Genomic DNA, 18903 nt, shown 5'->3' on the forward strand with positions numbered 1-18903 from the left:
TTGCTCTTCCTAGAATTAGTGCAGTTAGCTTAAAGTGAGTCAGTGGATTTCTGACAGTGGGAACTTCAGCAGAGTAAATTCAGACCTACAGAAATAATTTGCTGGATTGGTATTAACAACCCCATGGTTTCCAGAGCAGTGAACTCCAAAGAAGGGTGTGTGTATCCCAAGGGATGCTGATGCTGATTGGCTGCAGGAAGAAACCTTTAAAATTTTCAATAGCATGTGTATATGTGACTTATAAACAATGTATGCATATTGAGGATGCTGTAAAAATTCTAAGTGGTAGAGGAGCGTGATTAAAAAAAAGTTTGAGGATGGTTGTTCTAAAAGAAGAAAGCCTAAAGAATTCCTAGTCACCAGGATTTGTTTTGCTGTCCCCGCAAGTTATTTAACAGAAGAGTTCATGCATTTGGGGAAGTTGGTTGGAAATTGTCTACTAAAACTATTAAGATGACATGTAGTCAGAGATCACGTTTTCTAAGCCTTGTTTTTGAAAAAGGAAAAATGTTACTTTTTTATTACCTGGCTAAATTTGAGGAGCAAATCATGCCTGCTGTTGGAAAAGTTGATTTTCAGGCAACAGTGTGTGGGGTTGGCTCAAGTAAAGCAACCTGTGGCTGGTATCAAAGAAGTACTGTGGTGCTTAGATGATGATGATGGTGAAGAAATTTGGTGTTGGACACAAAGATGGCACAGCTCAGAGACTAGCAGGTGCAGGTGTGCAGCATCAGCACATTAGAGTTTTGGGGAGGTTCCACTTAAACATGTGAAGGGGAAATTATAATTTATCAGAGAAATTCTGCAACTGATTCTGTACAGTTTTGAATGGTTAACCTTGGAGTCTATAGCAACCAATGCATTTGGTGTTTGTGGTTTGCTGTACAGCTGCTTTTCCATGAAGGTTTTTCTAGCCCAAGGTTTTGTGAATGGGATATGAGGGGAAAAAAAAAAGCATCAGGGAAATAATCCAAAAGAAGGAATAACTAGGTTTGATATAAGCATGGCTGAAGGCAGTGGTTTTCATTGTTTTAGTCACCACTGGCTGTAGTGGCAAGCTGATGTCTCATGCTGGTTAGAGAAGAGGAGAAGGAAGTGGACTTAGTGGAAAATTGATTGCATCTACTTGGGCTCTTTCCAGCTGAATCCTGAGTTAAGTACATTCATCCTGAACTAATCGTTGGGGAGAATTGGCTGAAATCTCACATACTTCTTAAAAGGAAAGCTGAGCATTAAAGGAACAATATCCTTATTGTACCTGAGTGCCAAGAGGAGTGAGTGAACTATCAGAAGCCCTACCTATTCAGCTCTGTGTCTTGGAAGCTGCTTGTGCTTTTAGTTTTAAAGGGACCTGGTGCAGGAAGCGGTGGTCAGTCTGCCACAAAATACCAAGGACAGGCTGTTTGGCAGGGCTGTTTTCTGACTGTATTTTGAATTGGCTCAGCAAGCCTCAGCTCATTTCAGTAATTCAGTACAATTGTACCTTTGATTTGTATTTCATCATTAACATCAAGTATATTAGATTATCAGCTAAAACACGTCTAAGATCCTAGCAAGGTTTATTTGTGTGGAATAAACCTAGAGTAACATTATTAACATCAGTGTAATCATTTGCTAGTATGAATAAGAGAAGAGTTATCTTACTTCTTTTGAGTTTCTTGCTAAGTGATCTAAACCCAAAGACTGCTTCAAAACTGGCAGAACATTGTAGAGCTTTGCCATCCTGAGATTTTTCACACAGTATACTACTAACCTAAGCTGTTTTTTTTGTGGTTTTTTTTTTTGCACTGTCGGTGCTGAAAGAGAACATATTTAGACCTCTTTTTCCAGATGTTGAACTTGCATTATCAAATTCAGAGCTTTAAGCTGTTGCTTTCTAGGCACTGTAATTCCCAATAATCTCATGTTAATGCAAAGGTTTATCTCAGAATGAGAATCTTAGCACTGTGAGCTTGATTTCACAAATGCATGGGTGCATTGGTGTTGGCTGCTCAACACTTTCTGGATGTGACTCAGTTCAAGCACTGCCAGCATGTTTAGGTTCAGCAGCAGCATCCTTTGATGCTACTCACAGTGAGGCGCTGACGCATACAGTGCTACTAGGAGGAAGAAAGTAAGCTGTTCCTGTGCAAATCCATTCTTGTTTCTCTGAGATAATTCAGAAGATTTAGGGTTTAGGGAAATTGCTCATCACCCTTGAGGCACTCCTGCATGTTGCCACAGGTTTGGGCTGTGTCCACTCCTTGTGTTCAATGTACTTTTAAGTATAAAGTGTTAGGAAAGAAGGTGATGATGCTACCGCTAACTCTATGCAAAGGTGACATTTGGCAGTCTGACTTGTTTCCCTGTGCCAGCTTTTAATCAAGTTTCCATTCAGATTAAGCTGTGATTTTGAGCTGAGTCTGAACTTGAAAGGAGAACAATGACTTGCAGGAAAGAACTGGTGGCAATGGTGAGGGGTATAGCACTTCACTTCTCATGAAGGCTGCTTGTTACCTTGGGGCAGTGCAGAATTTGGTGGCTTTGTCACAGCTCCTGTAGGGAGCTCACATGGAGAGCAAGGAGTTTTTGAGTCAAGCGTAGGTGTCCACTTCTGTGTTATACAGCAAGGACCTGAGCAGAGTGTCAAAAAGCTGCTTGCTAAAAATACCAACTGTGTCTGTGACCTGCATCTTTTTCACTGCCATGTGCAGCTCAAGAATGAAGTTTTAGGCTTTGATTTACAATACTTTTCTCTAGTCTTGTGGTGATGGCTGGAGAGGCTGCCTTGTTCTGTAGGAAGCAACAGAAGCTGAGATCAGCAGAGGTTTAAAACAAACAAAAGGGGATCACTTCATACAGTGCATAACGAAACTGTGGAACTCGCTGCCATAGGGACAGTGTGGATGCCAGAAGTATAAATGAGCTCATAGAGGAATTAGACAAATTAAAGAAGGATTGGTCCAGTGAGGCTATAAAACATAATAGTTCTGATGCAACCTGCAGTGCAGGAAGGCCTAAAGTGCTGCTTGCTGGAAGCAGAGAGGTTGTTCTTGGGAGCACATCAGCCTGTGCAAGCCCTGTTTCTAATGCACTTTCCCATTCAATTTCAACTCTTGGCCGGAGCTGAAGACAGGATACTGTGCTAAATGGTGGGCTGCCATTGCAGTAGTTCTTAATAGAGCTTGAATAAAAACCACCCACCATGTTCCATGGGTAACAGCTAGTGAGGCTGCTTGGGAAGTTGTGTCCTGCGGAGTCAGGAAGGCTTGGGCTGGAACTGACTGCAGTTTGGTGATGGATGTATTTTGCCATGGAATGGGCTGACGCTGGGACCTCAGGGAGAGTATGATAAGACAAGTCCTCTTTTAAGTCCCAGCTCACAGGACTTAAAGGAACCTGGGAAAGCTGTATTCCTTGTTTATACCAAGCTGGGTCTGTGATGGAGCCATGAAAGCCTCTCGCAGCGGAAGCTACCTTGGGGTAAGAGAGATGTACCTGCTTCCCTTCCAACTTGCTGAGTGGTGGAAAGTCCTCTTACAGCTTCTACTTGGTTGTGTTATTCTGCCATTGTTTTTTTATAATTTTTTGCAGTTGTAAACCTAGTTCTGAAAAAAGGAATCCTAATTCAAATACATTTATTTTATATTTCCCTGTTAGCGCGTCTGTCTGCTAGCTCATAAAAACTATATTTTAAGAGAAATCTTAATATATATATAGGTCAAAAACAGCTGTTAGATCAGTGCAGACTCTTGTGTTTCTGTTTCTAAAACATGCTTAGCATACGTTTTTACAAACTCCTTTTAAATGCAAGTTTGTCTGTCAGAGCTCCATGGAAATAATTTATGCCTTAATCCTGGAATTGATGGGTGATGGGATAGAATAAATACATAAGTGGGGAAAGAACGGAAACATCTGCTGGATTTTAACTTTGTGCAGTTTGTATGGAAGCTTGAAAGTATCTGCAGAGTTTATAATATGGTCTGTACAGGAATGCTTTGCTCAAGTGCAAAGGTCAGAGATCTTCTAGTCCCTACAACACTAGGTAACCTTTTGGTTAAATAACCTGACAGAGGAGTACGAGGAGAGAGAAAGGAAGAGAGAATTCCACAGTAGAGTAAACATGGCGTGGAGATTGTGGATACCCTGCCAAGAAAGGTGGGGTTTTCCAGCAAGGTAACAAAAGATATTAGCAATTTATCAACGTAATCCTACTGGAAACTGACAGCTTGGTCACACAGCCAGATGGGGCCGGAAGTGTGCCCTTCACATTCTCTTCTCTCAGTCCCAGGTTTGCTGATTTAGTGAAGATGAAAGCTGCATAGCAGTCAGAGCAAGACATATTACCAACCTAGTGCACAACTGTGGAGCTTCTTGGCAGCAAGGGCATGCTTTCTGGATAGGTGATCTCTTCAGCGTACTAGTTGACGCGAGGCAAAATCCAAGAGAAGGTAATCAACTTTTCATTTTGATGTCATGGCAGGTTAAGGTAAACTGCAGAGGAGAGTCTAGAGTTTACCTTGAGCTGCGGATGTGTCAAACTAATGAAGTGCCTTGTTTTCATCTGGATTTTACCATTTAGCTAGCGGGCAGCAAAGACGCAGTATGTTGGGGCAGGACAATTTCTATCAGCCGTGAATTCAGCTTAGTATAGTTGAATGTGATGGGAGGTGTGGGTACAGTACTTCACTGTGGCAGCACAGACACAGAATTGGCCACTGTTTTATAAAGAGGGTGGGTCAGTGAGTGCCCCAGTAAGAGCAACAGGAAGTGGGAGGACAACAGCAAGCTGCCATCTGCCTCTTTGGGACAGATCAACTTGAGACAGAGATTGAAAATGAATGCTGCTTTGCAGCCACAGCAGATTTGTACTGAGAGGTTATTTTTTAACATACAAATAAAGAGTATGGGAACTTAAACTGTGGAGGAACGTTCAGTTAATGTTTTTTTAAAAGACATTTTAAGTTATCACACAAACACTTTAATAGATACAGTGGATCAAAATTTTTTAAAAGTAAATTTCCTGATCCTTAAAACCATCCATTCGTGCTGTACCACTTCTACCTATCTGACAATAATATTTAATTAGAATTTGGTCAGAAACTCTGAATACTCTTTCCTGAAAGAATCTATGTAAAGGGAGAAAACAATACACATCCTGTACTCCACCTTCATAGGCCTCTAGCGTACGATGCCACCTTTTGTTTGCAAGAGTTTAAATTTCAAATAAAATCCCAGCATTCTTTTGAAAAAAAGGAAAGGGCCTCTCCCCTGCTTAGATTGTCAAATCCCAGACTAGCCCGGAATTGAATAGGCCAAGTCAGTGACCTCAGTCAGAAAGAATGTTGGTTATTTACGTAGGGCTTCTGCTATTTTAGCAGCAAACCTTTTCTTCTGAAAGGACAATGTATACTGTTTTGTGTTTACAGCCAAGTAAAAAGCTTGTACATTTGAGATTTGCATTGTAATAGCCTCGTAACTCAATATATGGCATCCTCAAAAACAGCAGTGCTGGACTCTGTTTTGTCTTAGCCAGTGCTGGTCTTTTAAAGGCTTTCACAAGAGTTCTCTGAAAAACCATCCTAAAGATTCAGCAGCTTATGTATTTGCCTCAGCGTTTTGTTTTTCTCTGGAGTTTTCCTTGTTTTCAGAAACTAAATTTAGTGTGGTTTCTTTATTAGCTATCGGGCCGCTGCTCAAAATATTTTGATGCATCTCAAGCTAAGCTGTGCCTGCCGCTTGAAACCAGAAAAATGTGTGAGTGTACGTGTGTGTGTAATTCACACACCGAGCATTTTTCCTGAAATAATAGAAGATCTTTACAAGCATTCTGGCCCGGTGGATGAGCCTGTAATTCCAAATGGTTTTTAAAAGTGTGCCTTTCTCAATAGATCGTAACCATGAGGAGCTATTGTGTGAGTAAAGCACACATTTAGGATCCAATCCTGCATTCCTTAAAGTCAATGGGAGTCTGAGCGTGAAAGGAATGCAGGATTGGGTCCTGAAACGGGGAACCAAAATTGTGTGCCAGATTGCTTTGAAAAGAAGAATACAGCACATCCACAGTAGCCACTTTTTAGTGTTTCAGATTTCAAACGGCTGCAGTCTGTGAAAAGTGGCTTCTGCCAACATGCAGTATCTTCTATTCAGAGGAATTTGGCATTGATTTTTTTTTCTATCTTCAAAACCCTGAAAGCCCTAGAAATTCTCCCCTCCTCTCACAAAGCCGCAGCGCTGAGCATTGTGAGATGGGGAATGGGCGGTGGTGGTGGGGGATGGAAATGTCACCCACCCCGGTTGCGGGCCGCGGGGTTGGGCCGCAGGTCTGTCGGTGGCTCCTTGCCCTGTACAATGAGATGCTGCACGGCTGCACCCTGCTGCTGCGGGCGCCGCATGGACCGTCCCGCCTTACTCGGGGGGGTTACGCTCCTGTGGAGGGGATGGAGAAGAAAAATGTAATTAACAACCGTTAATTGAGGGGCTTAGCAGCCTTGGTGCTCCTTGTTTTCAACCGAGGAACAGAAACCCCGAGTAAAGGAAACCTCTCTGCAGATACGCAGTCAGAAGCCAGAGTGAGGGGCAGAGAACTGAAGGCTCTAACTCACATGTCAGTCGAGGAGAAATGATAACAAAAAATAAAAAGCATTGGAAGCTTTTGTTTTCTTTTGGCACATCTGTAATGCCTAGTGAGTGAGTGCCCCCTTTTAGTGAAAGAAAATAGATCTGGATGAAATTCAGCATCCGTTTTGTCCTGTGCTAAGTGGGTAGAGGAGGTAACAGAAACAAGTTGTTATTTAATATTTTCATTGATTTCTTCTGTGCTTCTAAGCTTGGTATTTCTCTTAAAGTATCAACCTCTAACTACAGTTTTAGCTTCTGCTTCTCAGACATACTGATGTTCTGACCTCCAGTTTGGCATATTGGATTCCAAATATTGCATTCACTTTTAAGTGTTTGAATTATCTTAGTCCCCGCTTCTCGACTGCTAAAATGTGTATCTACATTTTTAACCTAATGTTTTTTTAAATCTGGATCTGTTTCATGCTATCAGAAGGCAGACTAAGCAGTTCTGTGCTTTCCAATGGCACACCTCTGGCACATTGCAGGGCAAGAACCTGCGCAGCATCCATGCTGGAGAATTTAATACTAGGGATGGTGGTCTCCATTGTGGTGCCCTGTGCTGTTTGTGTGGTATCTGCAGCCCCTGCTGCAATCCTTTGGGCACCAATCACTCTGACACAGGCTCAGTGATGGGCACCCAGGGCACAGCCACGGATGGCACGTGGGATGTAATGGTGCACCTGGGGTTCTGTCTGTGCAGGGAACAAAGGCAGCCTGTAGATGACCTTTGCAGAATGGCTCTAAAACAGAAATCCCCAGTCAAGAGCTTTTGTAAAACTAAGTTACCAAGTCCGCCCTGTTAAATTTTAAGTTTCCTAAAGCAGCGTTGGCTCCAGCTGCAGAATGACAGCAGGCGAGCAAATGCAACTTCTGCTCAGCCCGGGCTACCTTGTGACTAGCCTGATCTCACTTGAATGGGGTTCTGGGGCAACATACAGGCATTTTCCTTCTCTCTTATGATAGCTGTGAAGTAGTTAAGCAAATGCTGCTGAATATGAATCCTTACTGTATACTTACATGCCACTTGTAGTCCAACTCTGAGAGACTTGCTTAAGATGCTAGCATGAGACTGGTAATGATGCTGCTGCTGCATCAGTTGCTGCAGAGTTGGCATCTGAAGCTGTTAGCGAGCAATTAGGTCCATGTTTAACATTGCTAAATAAAACAGATATGCACAATTTGTTGGTCAGCCAGGCATGAAGAGCCTGGGGTTGACGTGCTTAGAAAGTTGCATGAGTTCTGGACCAAAACTTGGAGAGTGTGGAAATACACAGAGTGCCCCTGGAGCAGCACTGGGCTGTGCTGGGGGCTCATGCACATCTCTGTGCTTGTAGCTGGAGGAGAGGTGCTGCAGCAGGGCAGCACCAGCCATCCCTCCTGCCCTCACACAGCCACCCTTTTCTGCCTGAGCAGAGCCCTGGAGGAGCCGCACCTCCATGGGAGATGCAGTGGCAGAACTGAGATCTGTGCTCGTGTGTGGTCAGACCTACCCAGGCATGTTTCTAGCGAACAGGAATGGCAGGTACTCAAATAGTATTCCATGGCAATAGCTCTGGCTGTGCAGGCTTTTAATTAGCTCTGCTTTATCGAAGGAAGCATCCTTATCTTTAGCAGCAGTGCAGCCGAAGTCTTCAAGTGCAGTCCATACTGGGAGGTTTTAATTATATTTTCTGACTAAAATATGGGCTTCTTGTTCCACACAGCTGTAACATAAGAAATAAAAATATTACTAGTTATCTTGCGTGTTGTTCCCACTGAAACCTTCCAGCATGAAGTTATGAGAAGGGGCACATGTATTGAAAATATCCTGACAGAGATAATGATGCTGAGGAACTATGCCAGTGTTTTTTGTAGCACACGAGTAATCTCAGGGCTGTGCCGGGCATTATCTTACAGACTGAGGCTGCAGCATTCCCATTATGTCAGTGGGGAGCTGTTTGTTTTTAAGTACCGGTAGCCCCTGAGACAACACAGACTTCTCACATGAACTTGCTTACTCTACAATAGTAGTAAATCATTGTTATTACCCAATGGTTGCATGTTTTTAATCATCAAAGTCCTTAAAATATTATAATAATGCTTGGCACTTTTCAACTTCAAAGTGCGCTGCAAGCAGTAATTAGGTCTAATAACCATGCTGTGACAGTGAGACATTGGTATCTCTTGTTTTACAAAGGAGAAGAGGGGGGTCAGCCCCTGATTCGGTTGCATCATCCTGTGTGGGGCTGGAAATCTACCACCGAAGGCTGTGACTTGATAAACTCACCTCTCTGTAGACAAACATCCTCCTGCTAACAGCATCCAGAAGGGCTTTGAAGATGTTTTCAGTGTTGCTGGGGAAGGGGGCAGGACATTTCCAGCACTTGGAGCTCCTTCTTGAGACTGTAAAACCTGATCTGATTTGCATTTTGTTCCATAAGGGCCTGGAGCAGCTTTTGAAACTGTTGGAAAAAGTTCTACCCCGTCTTGGCTTCCTGACTGGTGTATTTTCAGCACCAGGCAAAGCGTTTGGAGACTGGAGAGAATAGTTGTGGACAGCATGTGTCAGTGGTGGGTCATTTTTCCTTTTGCAAGTTGAGTCTTTTGCTAAAGCAACCATTCTCTTATGCCTTCCTTTTCGTTTGCAGCACATAGAACATAAAAACAGTGCAGGAAGTAATTATGAGATACATTTAAACGGTAGAAACACACAAATTGGTTAAATGAAAAATTGATGTTAAAAACCTAGAGCTGATTCTGACTTTATGTATGAAAAGAAAGTTCCAAAGGGCCTGCTTTCTTCTGGGTGTTTGTTGTCTTGGCTGCAAATGCCAGTTGTGATCATTCCTTGGGACAACTTCATTTCCAGCGTACTTTTTATCAAATGCTAAGATATCTATGTGATATCTGTGAAGTGCCTCATTCTTAACTGGAACATTTACAAGCTGTCTGTCTTCTGCCTAACATAGCAGAACCCTTTTATCCTGGAGCCTCTCTACCTTACAACATGTGGATGTCAGTTTAAAGCTTAGTAGATGGGCATATATTGTCACTTTGCGTGCATAAGCTTTTTCTACGGTAAACAAGGCTAAAGAGCACTCAAGTTTAAAAAAAAAAAAAAAAAAAAAAGCTTCCTGTACCAGCTGGTGTTACATGTCTGCACCTGGGTTACAGGCTAGACGGTGTTCTGCCCTTGTCTTTGGACCTACATGGTCCCCTCACACAGTCTTGGCCGACCTGCTGCTATTTGGGTCAGATATGAAACTGAGCTTTTTCCCTGCTGCTGTTGAAAACTGGTCTGACGGGGTGGATGTGCCAAGGTGGGTATCCAGCTAAAAGAGGAAAGAAGCACGGTGTTTGTGAAACCTTGTACTTGTGAACTCTCTGCGAGGCTGCTCATTTTAAGACCTTACTATTATTTTAATGAGCTATCTGCGGGTTGTTTCAAGTTTAGTTAGAAACTCTGATTTTTGCTTCAATATTATGAAAGCAAATAGTAACCTGGATTTGGCTGCACTCAGACACTTAAAGGAAAACCGAGCAGCAGGCCTATTTTATCAATGGACAGGAGATGTACATTGTTATTTGACCAGATGCTTGACTCAGCTGGCTAAAACAAATTTGGCTAAAGCTTTTCTTAAACTTTACTTGACAGTACCAGGTTACAGCTGCATGGGACAGGTTAGTGCTCTGTGGGCTCCAGAGCTGCTCCAGTACCTCAAGAGAAGAAGCTGCCCTGACAGCAGCTCAGTCGGCTGTCCCAGCCTGCAAAGCCTTGTGCCCTGGTGCAGGGTATTCTTGGCTGGCTGGCCAGGCAGCACAGCGTGCTGTGGCTCTTTTGCTTTGCGTCCCTGTGGCAATTGCTGGAGGATTTGGGTCGATGACGGTGCTCACTTGATGCCAGGCGCTCTCAGAGCTGGGCGTCTGCCTGTGCTCAATGCAGCCATTTAGCAGCTGCTCCTAGTGGGCAAGTGGAAAGCAGGTTTTTGCCTCTATTTTTAAATTGCAGTATGTAGAAACCAATGCAGTGCAGTCTGCACTATTTGTGTGATAACTTGCTGCTGCTTGTTTATGAGATAATTACTGTACTATCCCTGAATGAATGTCCTCTAAGGTAAAAGACATATCAATCATATTAATTATTGCTAATAATAGTAATTAGCATGTGAGTAAGCTGTTTGCTTGTTTTGTGAGTTTAGGCAAGTCACTTCATTAATAGCTTGGGTTTTTTTCAGCTATGAAATGGGGAAAATAGTAGTTTTCCTCAGTGTTGCATGCCATGTGAGTGTTGCATGTGTTGTGGTTTAACTTAGCAGGTGGCTCAGCACCACACAGTCATTCGCTCACTCCCTCTTTCTCAGTACAGTGGGAGAAAGAATCAGAAAAACAGAACTTATCTACTAAGATAGAGGAAAGGTAAAGGATAGTAGTTAGGACTGTATGTATGTATATGAATGTCTATAACAAGTGATGCACAAGCAATTGCTTACTGCCCATGACCGTGCCCAGGAGAGCCCCCTAGCATGCAGACACTAAACTTTTCTAAACTTTCCTTCCACGTGATGTCATGTGGTATGGACTATATCTTGGGCCAGTTTAAGTCAGTTGTCCTGATTCTGTCTCTTCGCAGCACCTTGGGCCCCTTAGAGTCATAGAATCACCAAGGTTGGAAAAGACATGTAAGATCATCCAGTCCAACCATCCACCTATCACCAGTATTTCCCACTGTGTCTCTCAGTACAACATCTAAATGCTTTTTGAACATCTCCAAGGTTGGTAACTCCATCACCTCCCTGGGCAGCCCATTCCTGCACCTGACCGCTCTCTCAGAGAAGAAATATCTCCTAACATCCAGCCTTCCTTGTTCCCTTGAGGCCATAAGGCTTGGGAGGCCCTTGTGTCTCCCTGCTTCTTTTGCTCCGCTTGTTGGTAGGACAGCAGAAGAAACTGGGAAAACCGAAGTGTCCTTGGCTTTGTACAGCACTGCTCAATAACAATTGGAAGCATCAGAGTGTTACCAATGTTGGTTTTCTCCTAAAAACCAAAACAAGGCATTGTACCAGACACTATGAAGAAAAACAACTCTGTCTCAGCTGAAACTAAAACAGTATGAAACAGACTGCATCAGCTGTATAGGAAGGGAGGTCAGTTACCTGTGTTTGCCAGCTGGTACAGAGCCATGTGGAATTGAGGAGCAGCAGCTCACGAGCTGTGCAGTGACTAGGATAGGGGCTAGTAGCTTTGCTGTGCTTGGGTGAGGTAAGGTTGTTTCATGTCTTAGGGCAGTCAGCTGCCAAACACCCTTGATATTATAAGCATCGCTAAGCGTCATTCTAAAACATCCTTTTTGCCAAGTTTACTTTGCATCCTTCTCGTTCAGGGCAGAATCAGGCATGATTGACTTCTGCCATGGTGCTGTGCTGAGGAAGTCGCAGGATTAGAATTTGAGGCCCCTCTGCCAACCTGAGAGCTGCCAGGGTCTGCACACCACAACAAGAAGCAGGACGTACAGGCCCTCATGTACCTTCTGTAGTGCCTCAGGAGATGCCAGCGCCTGCCCTCGCTGAGGGCGTTGTTTCTTGTAGAGATGCTTTCAGCAACATAGTTCAGGATTTGCCCCTGATTGTCTGTGCTGCTTCTGATCACAGTGGGTGTGCAGTGAGGGTGATGGACAGAGCTTTACTATATGAAGCCAATTCTCTCCTTCTGTACTGGTGAAGGCAGTGTGTGTGAGTAAGTTGGAAGTGCATCAGCACATCAAAGACGAGTGTGTGGGCAGAGTGTGGCCCCTTCGTTTCCCATATAAAGGCCAAGATGTCCTTCAAAAAGCTATTCTGACCTCTGTCCTTTTCCTCCTCTTTCTCACAATTTTATTATTAGCTCCTTTATTTTCATTTAGGTAAGTACATCAGGGCAAAGGACAGCAATCCTTGGTTTCTTGTCTGGAGTAGATCTCTTTCTTGGCCAAATGTCCTCTTGCCCAATCCTGTGCCTGGTCGGCCCTACACCTTGGCAGACGATGTTACTCGTCAGCACGCTGGCACAAGCTCTGTACTCAGAAGTGTTCTGAAAGATGACAGCAGTGCTGTAGTTAAGACCAGGAGCAGGCTGGGAAGGGCGGTGACAAATCTTTTGGTGGAGAGGTTTAGGAACAGTGGCAAAGCAGCAGAGATCGAGTGCTGGTTGCTCCTGATCCAGCCTGGAGAGGCTCTGTGACCCACCCTGAGAACTATCCTGGCCCCATGTCTTGTTTCCGTGATATATGGCACAGAGCCGTTTTACCAAAGAGTCTCAAAGAAGATTGATGGTCTCAGTGCATTGTCCATGCCGCCAGGCTCCTGGTCCCCACCAGAGCTACCAGGCAGCTGGAAAGACAAACAAGAGCTGGCTCCACCTACCAGCAGTATGGAGACAGCAGCCTGTGAGATCAACAGCCCAAGAATGTGCACACAAAAGAAGCATTTCCCTCTGCCAGGACAGTAAAACCGCCAGACAACCACATGCAGCATGTGATTTCCCAAAAGCTTCAGTCCAGATCCTAAGTTTTTTGTGCCACACACTGTTTCCCAGGATTGGATCACAGGGGCAACATGTAAGAGGCACTTTTAAGCAATGAAAATCATATTTTCCTCAACACTGTTTATGGAAACCGTGAAGAACGTTTCTGCCCCTCTGTGCTTGGCCAACTGGCTCAGCTCTCTGGCCCTGTGAGTTGAACCCACCGCAGATAGGCAGTGTTTATGGGGCAGCTGCTCTATGAGAAGTCCAAGCTTGTTCTGTATAAAAAAAGCTTCAGTGGTGACCTGGGAGAGGTTTTCTATTGACCTGTAGTACAGAGTCTTTTGCCCTCTTCATTACTCTCATGTCCCTGACAGTATTGCTGCTGTGCATTCCCATCCACAGCTGGTATGCAGCCTGCAGTACGCACTGTGCCATCTGCCTGCCTAAGCTGCAAGTGGCTTGTGAGAGCATCCAAGTATTTGGAAGCTTTGGCCACTTGGAACCTGACAGGGAATGGAAATAAGGTGTGTCAGCACTGGTTTGGTTTCCATCCACTAGCTGGTTTTACACTGATAAAATCTCTTCCCCTTTGGTGTAGCAGTTCTGGTGTACGGCAGAGATCTCGTGTGTGGTACCTAAAATCTGGCTGGGCTCAGTTATTTCTGAGTTCATTTTTTTGTATCCGTTTTGTTGGGACTCACTGTAGTCTGTTGTTTACTTCTTAACTGTAAGGGGTGCAGCCAGTTCATGATGACCACCGGCTTTTAGAGTTCTGTAAGATTTCATGAAATCTCTTGTTTTCAATGTGATTTTCTGTATTCACCTTCGCATGTGACCAGTACTGCCTTACTATCACAGGTAGTTCAGTGCATAGTTGTTTTGACATTGATGCTTTAGTGACAGGAACAGCCATATGCTGTAGTCTGTGTTTGCGGTCCTTCAGAGACAAATGTGTTGCTGATGTTGATTCCAGTGGATGTGATCCAGTGGATTCCAGTGGTGTGATTTTACTTACTAAGGGAATTGTATCAATTTACAAATGAGCCTTTCCCCACAGAATGATCCCCTTTGGTTTTAGATTTCAAATTTTCCAGGAACTGGTATCAGCTGGGTTCTATCACTCACAACTAATGTTTGGTTGATAAGGAGTTTGTTAATGCAGGATGGAGACTACAGACTAATCCTCACCATGTACATGGGTGGATGCTGCCAAGAGGAAAGACACCAGGAGCTGGCCACGTTAACACATGCAGCAGGACGTGCTTTGTACTTCGTATCCTGAACAAAATTCTGACAGTGCAATATTTTAACAGGGAGAAGACTACGAGGAAAAGCATTCTACAATGTCAATGGCAAGGTGTACTGTGAAGAAGACTTCCTAGTAAGTAAGACTTCAGGCATTTTTTTCACTGTTTTTAGACCAAATTGTTCTTTCATACTGTGTTTGCTTGAAAGTTGGTTTTGTCTTCTGGAGTACCTTTCTGCCAATGCTGGAATTGGGAAACATTTTACTACTAATTCCATAACAGGATTGGGCCCGTAGTTTGAAGGGATGGGTATGAAACCAAGTGTGTAACTAACTGTTCATAAGCCATTACAAAGTATAAATTATGAGAATAAACAATGGAGCTGCTTAAGCTTGGGTCTTATTGGATCCACAAAGCCTGTCAAACTCAACCTTAAATATCTGGGGAATGCAAGTCACAACAAGAGGGAAGACATTTCTGTCTGGAGCACGTCATTGCTGTGTGCGTTGTTGCCGGTGCAGTTTTAATATCACAGCTCTGCTAGGAGCGATGTGGAGCTTTGCTGTGATTAGCTAAAAACCATGAGCCGTAGAGGAGCAACTGATTTTCTTTCCGTGCGCCCAGAGTTTTTATAAATGCTGTACATTAATAGAAACTGAGTCATGAAAAAGGAAAAGGAAGCTTATTGCTGGGTTGCGTTGTTCCAAAAATGAAGTATTTGTGCAATTAAGGGTGCAGATTGTGCAGTACACAGAGATGATTTCATAAGTGGCGCACCATTTATAATTAGGAACGAATGAACAGTGTGGCCGGGAATTGAACTGCTACGTTTCAGCTTATAGGATGATGAATTGGAGAAACCAGTATGTTGAATTTACAGCACCTTTGTTGTTCACTGAAATACCGTTCATTTAGAATCATGGGTCTTCAGAACAGCTTTCCATTTCTAATGAAAATATGTCCATCCTTTTTGCAAGGGAATTACTCAGAGTATATCCCACAGCAGAAGTATTGCTGGTAGTACAGGCTGCACAAATGCATTTCTCATCAGTGCGATCCATGAAAACTATGGAAATTCTTAGAATGTAAGCCATGTTTGCCTTTGTGTTATACCTGTATTCTCAGCCTACCCCAGCTGGAAACTCCCGAGAAGAGCTGGTCATATTTTGTACAGAAAGGTTACTTTTAGTAATTGAAATACGTTACTGTTTTGCCTGTGTTTTGGAGTGAAAATGTTATTTTCTTCCATGCTTTTTTCAACTCCTTCTTGCCTCTGTTTCTGAGAAGTGTAGAGAGACAGAGGAAAAATAGAGTGTGAGGTGGAGAGATTTTTGACCCTTTGAGATTCTTATTTTGTACTGTGTCAGAATGTACTTTTTCCATGACCAAAACCTCTCACACAGACTCAGTGGACATGATTGTTGCTATTAGCTTGTAATCTCAGCCTAAACAAGGCAATTTTAAATCTGAAAATCTACATCTTTTTGGAGAACATTCAGGCTTTGAGTGAGGAATTGACATGTTCTGTAGTAGGCTTCTGTAGGGAGATGCAGTGATTTTCCCAATAAAACAGGTTATGGACCTGATAGAAATACATTTTCTGCAACTGTGGGAGCTGTTGGGACATTTAAGGTGTAGATATTTAAGCCTAATCCTACTGTGGGCACTTTGTAACAGATTTCTCCTAGCATGGGGAGATGAGAGAGAAACAGACTCAAGGACTGCAGCAAAATGCAGCAAAAGAAATTAACTTCTGAAGTTATCCTGCCAGCATTAAACTGACTGCTTCTCAGAAAGTGATTTTGCTCTCTTTCATTTTCCCTTGAGCAAACCTCATAGCGAGAATACCAGAAATTGCCTTGTTTCTCTAATTAAAACAACTTTGCCGTCTTCAGAGTCCTGTGGACTGAGCAAGCTCAGAACAGAGCAGTCAGAGGAAAAGGCTGCATAGTAGCATTCAAAAAGGAAATCACTTTAACTACTTCTTGCCTCCAGATCTTGCTCCTAAGCTGTGCAGAAGCCTCGTGCTGTCTAAAAAGAGGTTTCTCTGTCCAAAACAGAGAGCCAATCTTTTTTTTTTCAATATAACTGAAAATTTAAAGCTCCAAACTTTCCTACAGCTTTATACACAGATTAGCTGCTGACCACAGTATGATGTTAGTCAAAGAGCTGGGGAGGTGGATTGTGTTTAAAAAAAAAAAACAAAAGCAAGTTGCTTCAGGATGTCTGAGGCTAATCTTGCACTCAGTTCTGTGAGCACTACTATGAGAGCTTTGCAGGTCAAGAAGCAAGCTGGCAGAACTGTAGGAGCTGCTATGCACTGTCCCTGGAGTGGCTCCATAGTCCCCACAGAGACCTGCCTTCTGCCCCACAAACCTCTGTCTGGCCAGTAGCAGCTGCAAGAAGAGTACATACTCCTATCTACGTCTGTTGCACTGTGAGACTTACTTGTTGTCTCACTGCAGCTTCTTTCTGACTATTAAATGCAGTCAGATTCTGGTCTCATTCTTAGGTATGGAACATGGAAAAATAAATAAATATTGGAGAGGAAAGCAATAGCAATTGACCTGCACTGTGATTGTATTCCTGCTAAGAAAATACTGTCTCCTGTTGGTGTCCTTGTCCCTTTGGCTTTTGTTTCTCTGAGAACTGATGAGTTACATGGTCCTATATGTGTGGGAATGTTGTCACAGTTGCAACCTTGCAGCTGGTGACCTGGTTATTTATTATATAAATTTGACCCTTTCTTTGAAAGGTGCTTTTAATTTTTGGACAGAGGTGTTACAGAAGTGCAGATGTTGTCTGCACTGTAAAATTGCATTATGAGCAATTTCCACTGTGCAGCCATAAAACTACCCAAAGCACAGATACACCCATCAAAAACCTTTGGCAGTAGCCACAAGGTACATTCTTCTAACAAATAGTTTTCCCACATGTTTGCTCTTATTGAGGGCACAGATTATCTTTCTCCAAATCAGGCAGCTTATTTTGCTCATTCTTTCCAAGAAAGAGACGCTAGAAGTTTTTAGACATGCTCGTGGAATTGTAGATGGAGGGAAGATGCCACATGGCACTGTTGGGATCATCCTTGGGTAATAGTGCTAACCTCGATGTGTGAGGTATCCTGAATCAGTGCTAGGGCTGGTGAACTGCACCTACAGGAGGGGACGTGGCATTACTCTTTATTTGTTGTCAGCCTCCTGGTCCTGACCAGCTGCAAATTCAGCCAGTGCGTAGATCCAAGCCACATGGACTAAATGTAGTGAAAGAATCAGATTTAGGAAAAAAATCATAGTGCCAGAAGATCCTGATCCTACCTTGGTGTGCTGTAGAAATGTCCTAATCTACAATTTCTGGTAGGAGCACTGTGGTAGCTCACAGAAAAGAACAGAAAGCCCTAACTTTTCACTGGCTTGCTATGGCTCCAGGGAAGATACAGTTACTCTTCTTATGCCACCTTAAGGTAGCAAGTCCAGCAATTTCCAGCTCTTGCCTCAGCCCTGTTAGGATACTTATTTCATGAAAGGAAACAAAACAAATGACAGTTTAATCCTTCCCTGAAAGCTCTGAGGACACAGATGGCTAACTAGCCATAACAGGGACACTGTTCCTGGTGAACAAAACATAAATTCCTTACAGTATAGTAAATAATCCCAGTCAGATGGCTTCTGCCATTTTGTTGATAAATTGCTGCCTAATCACGGGTGAAGGAAAAGCAGCTCAATAATTTTGTCTTTCCTGTTTAATGCTTAAATACCATGTAAAGAAATTTAAAATAAATTACTGCTTTTCTTGGAGAAAAAAAACTTTTAAAATGTCACAAAGCAGCCTGAATCTTAGATCTGTTACTGCATTTTTTAAAACTTTCTATGGATTTATTTTTTCTCTTGAGGTAATGAACATTATTGAGTGGGGGTCCAGCAGAGGTTTAGAAATAAGAGAACTTCCCTCCAAGGAAGAGATCAGAGGGAAAATGAACCTTGTGACAGCTGTTAGTTACATTCCTTAGTGTACTACTGGAAGACACTCAGATGCTATGGAAATAACCAATTACAGACACTACATGCTGCACTGCATAGCATTAAGGTCATACAAAATTTCCCCTTTTAAGATGATTTTTTTCCCCCATCTTACAACTTTGCCAAATTTAATCTTTTAATCGTGCTGGGATTTTGCCTCTGGCTAACTTTGCTGTCAATTTTTGTTGAAGGTTTCATCTAAATCTATTCATCTATTTCAGTGAATGAGACTGGAGGAAGATCTGTCACCTTGCCTATAAATCCTCAAGGAGAAAAGCTCTAAAAATGTCATTTTACGGATGCCAACCAAACAGAGAGACAAATGATGTTGGGAGGCTTTAAGGTGCCCCCTTTCTGCCCTTTGTGTCCCTGAGTATGGCCAGCCCCACCATGACGGTGTGCTTCCTGCCCTGGCCGCGTTCCTCTCTACTCCAGAGGCACAAGGGCTGAGCAGATGGAGTATCATCAGCCTACAGTGCTAACAGAGCTGTGCCTTGAAATCATGCTGGCTGCCTCTCAAATCTCCCCCTCATTCTAGTTCTCCAGGGTTTCTAATC

The 18903-nt window shown here is 43.2% G+C and overlaps 1 protein-coding gene across 1 annotated transcript in view; it reads left to right on the forward strand.

Moving 5' to 3' along the window:
* WTIP (WT1 interacting protein) overlaps positions 1-18903 on the forward strand; it is a gene marked incomplete at both ends in the record, with an annotated part of 71105 nt that overhangs the window by 39937 nt on the left and 12265 nt on the right. Inside the window, one exon of the mRNA XM_079541493.1 lies at positions 14394-14461. Within this exon, the coding sequence (XP_079397619.1) occupies positions 14394-14461 (68 nt within the window). The remainder of the gene's footprint in view (positions 1-14393; positions 14462-18903) is intronic.

The sequence above is a fragment of the Tetrao urogallus genome, assembly GCF_951394365.1.
Source record: "Tetrao urogallus genome assembly, chromosome: 12".
Taxonomy (NCBI): Eukaryota; Metazoa; Chordata; class Aves; order Galliformes; family Phasianidae; genus Tetrao; species Tetrao urogallus.